General features: G+C 41.5%; 1 protein-coding gene across 1 annotated transcript; it reads left to right on the top strand.

Annotated features, from left to right (window-relative positions):
- Nucleotides 1-1421: 1421 nt before the first annotated feature.
- Nucleotides 1422-2020, top strand: FOMMEDRAFT_163981 (uncharacterized protein; the record flags this gene model as incomplete). Its single annotated transcript, XM_007272360.1, has 3 exons — nucleotides 1422-1436; nucleotides 1495-1759; nucleotides 1818-2020. The coding sequence occupies 3 exons, from the start codon at nucleotides 1422-1424 to the stop codon at nucleotides 2018-2020; spliced, it is 483 nt and encodes a 160-aa protein (XP_007272422.1).
- Nucleotides 2021-2249: the final 229 nt, after the last annotated feature.

The following is a 2249-nucleotide window of genomic DNA, read 5'->3' as shown; positions in this document are numbered from 1 at the left end:
ACTTCAACGCGTACTACTTCGACAGACTATCAAGTCGCTGTATCATCAATTATCACTTTATTCGCTCATAAAGACAGATACAGTAGCTACTATGGAAGAAACCCATTCATTGTCCTGCCAAGTAGTTCGTCACAAACTCATGTTTGAAGAGAACAGCGACTCGTCGTCAGACCCGCGCCGGGTTGCATGCCTCCCTGCATGGTCTTCATCATTTGAGCCAGATGTCAGTCTTTCTCCATTCACCAGTCTGCCAATCATGTGCTGAAGTTCTTTTGCAAGTTTTGCCTCCACTTCATCACGAAAAAGTCGCAACAAATGTAATTAATAATAGCAAAAGTAATTTAATAATATAATTTCATAAGCATTACAATCTAACATAGTAATTATATTTTACTTATAATACAATTCTAATGATTGTATATAAATATAAGGAATATACAAGCTTTTTGCTAAACTACAAGTATTTTTTAAAGCAAGTAAGCTTAATACTAGTATTATTACAACATTACATGTAAGATATAAGCACTTAACTCTTATTATAATATGTTAAAATTTTATTATAAGTTATTTGTAACAATAGTTGATTGATTATAATAGTTATAAAAGTAATACATTGTGCTTTTAAGTTAATTACAATACTTTTAGTAAGATAATATGCAATTATATATATTAATATTGATAACAATCACCATGTTAAACTTATAATATAACTTGGTTTTACTTTTACAATATATCGAAGTGATTACATAATCGAGTACCGAGGATCGAGAGCATATAATGATGCACTTGCTCTCGTCACTCCTTTCCTCCTACTTCCACCATCTCCCCAACCCTCTTCCCCCAACACTATGTTGTTTCTTTTGTTCTCTCCAGCCCAGTCCTCTGCCTACAAGCATTCTCCAGCAGGCACACTGCCTGTGACTGCCTAGACAATAAACGTCACTGGATTCGTCTCTCTAATCTGCCACTGTGATGCCTGCGCTGAGCCTCAGATCTTGTGACAACACGGCCGAGCTGGCTACACAGTCCTTCAGTGTAAAGTGTAAGCAGCTAGTCCACTTCATAATAACTCGCACAATAGTTGCTCATCCCTCTCCTCCCAACTTCTTGTCTCCCTTTCATTCCTCCTGCTCCTCGCTCTGCCTCTTGCGTTGCCTCTCCTTCATTGTCCTCCTTTTTATTATGCTCGCCTTCTTTTTTGCATTCGCATTCGTGCATCCACATTGTTGACCAATGCCGAACAACTTCTTCAATAATTCCATGCATTTGCGTACTTCTTCCCGCTCAGCAACACAAGCAACAATCGGTGAGTACGCGCTCGCGACAATGTCCATGTATGACCACTCCTCGGGTGCAATCCTCTCTCTGACCCCGCGCACTCTCCTTCCCCGCCTACCATCCTATGCTTGACATCACCCTCGATGGGCCCACGCCGTGTGCATTTATATTCCCCAGTGCCGTCCATGACACCATTTTGAATAACAGAAGCAGTAGCCACCGCTCACCTCTCTGGAGCCGAGTCCGCCCGCACCACCCACTTCATCCTCTCCCTTCGAGCCAGAACGTCCCAGAGATACACCTTCGAAGTCATCCCCAACTATTACTGAGTCCACTGCATCTCCGATTGCGCGTCGCGTCGTAGCCAGAACATGCAACGCGCTTGCACAGACATGCTTTCCCCTGCAGCCCAAATTAGCTCGCTCAACACTCCGGATTTCCAACCCAGGTGACCCACCGACACTCGCTGCACACTGTCGCAGTGCGTTTTTTTCTCTCTCTTATTTTCACTTGCTAATCACTCTAAACTCGTCTCACAGGCGCAGCCTCAATCACCACAACCTGCTCGACCTCAATTCACACACGCTCGCAATTCAACTTGCAGGGACCGAGCGACGACCAAAACGTGGTGACGAAGACTACGTCGAACGGCCTGAGAATGCATTCATCCTTTTCCAACACAAATCCCACTCGCAGAAGAATGAGACAGAGGCAGCTAGTGGTGCAGGGGTTGGGACTGTAGAAATAGTGTATTATTTACTATTTTTGTATTCTATAATTTAAATATAATTATATTTGATTAATTATTTGATACAAAATTGTATACTAAGCAAAGGCAAGCTATTCAAACACTTGTAATGACTTGTAGACATTATAAGCAGATATTATACTTTCACAAATTAATAAGTATGTCTTAGCCTTGTAATCTTAGGAAGTATGTTATAATCACTTGTATAACTTGACAATTTATA

Source organism: Fomitiporia mediterranea, assembly GCF_000271605.1.
Source record: "Fomitiporia mediterranea MF3/22 unplaced genomic scaffold FOMMEscaffold_1166, whole genome shotgun sequence".
Lineage (NCBI taxonomy): Eukaryota > Fungi > Basidiomycota > Agaricomycetes > Hymenochaetales > Hymenochaetaceae > Fomitiporia > Fomitiporia mediterranea.
The sequence above is the reverse complement of the archived record's forward strand: the minus strand, read 5'-3'. Positions and strand labels throughout refer to the sequence as shown.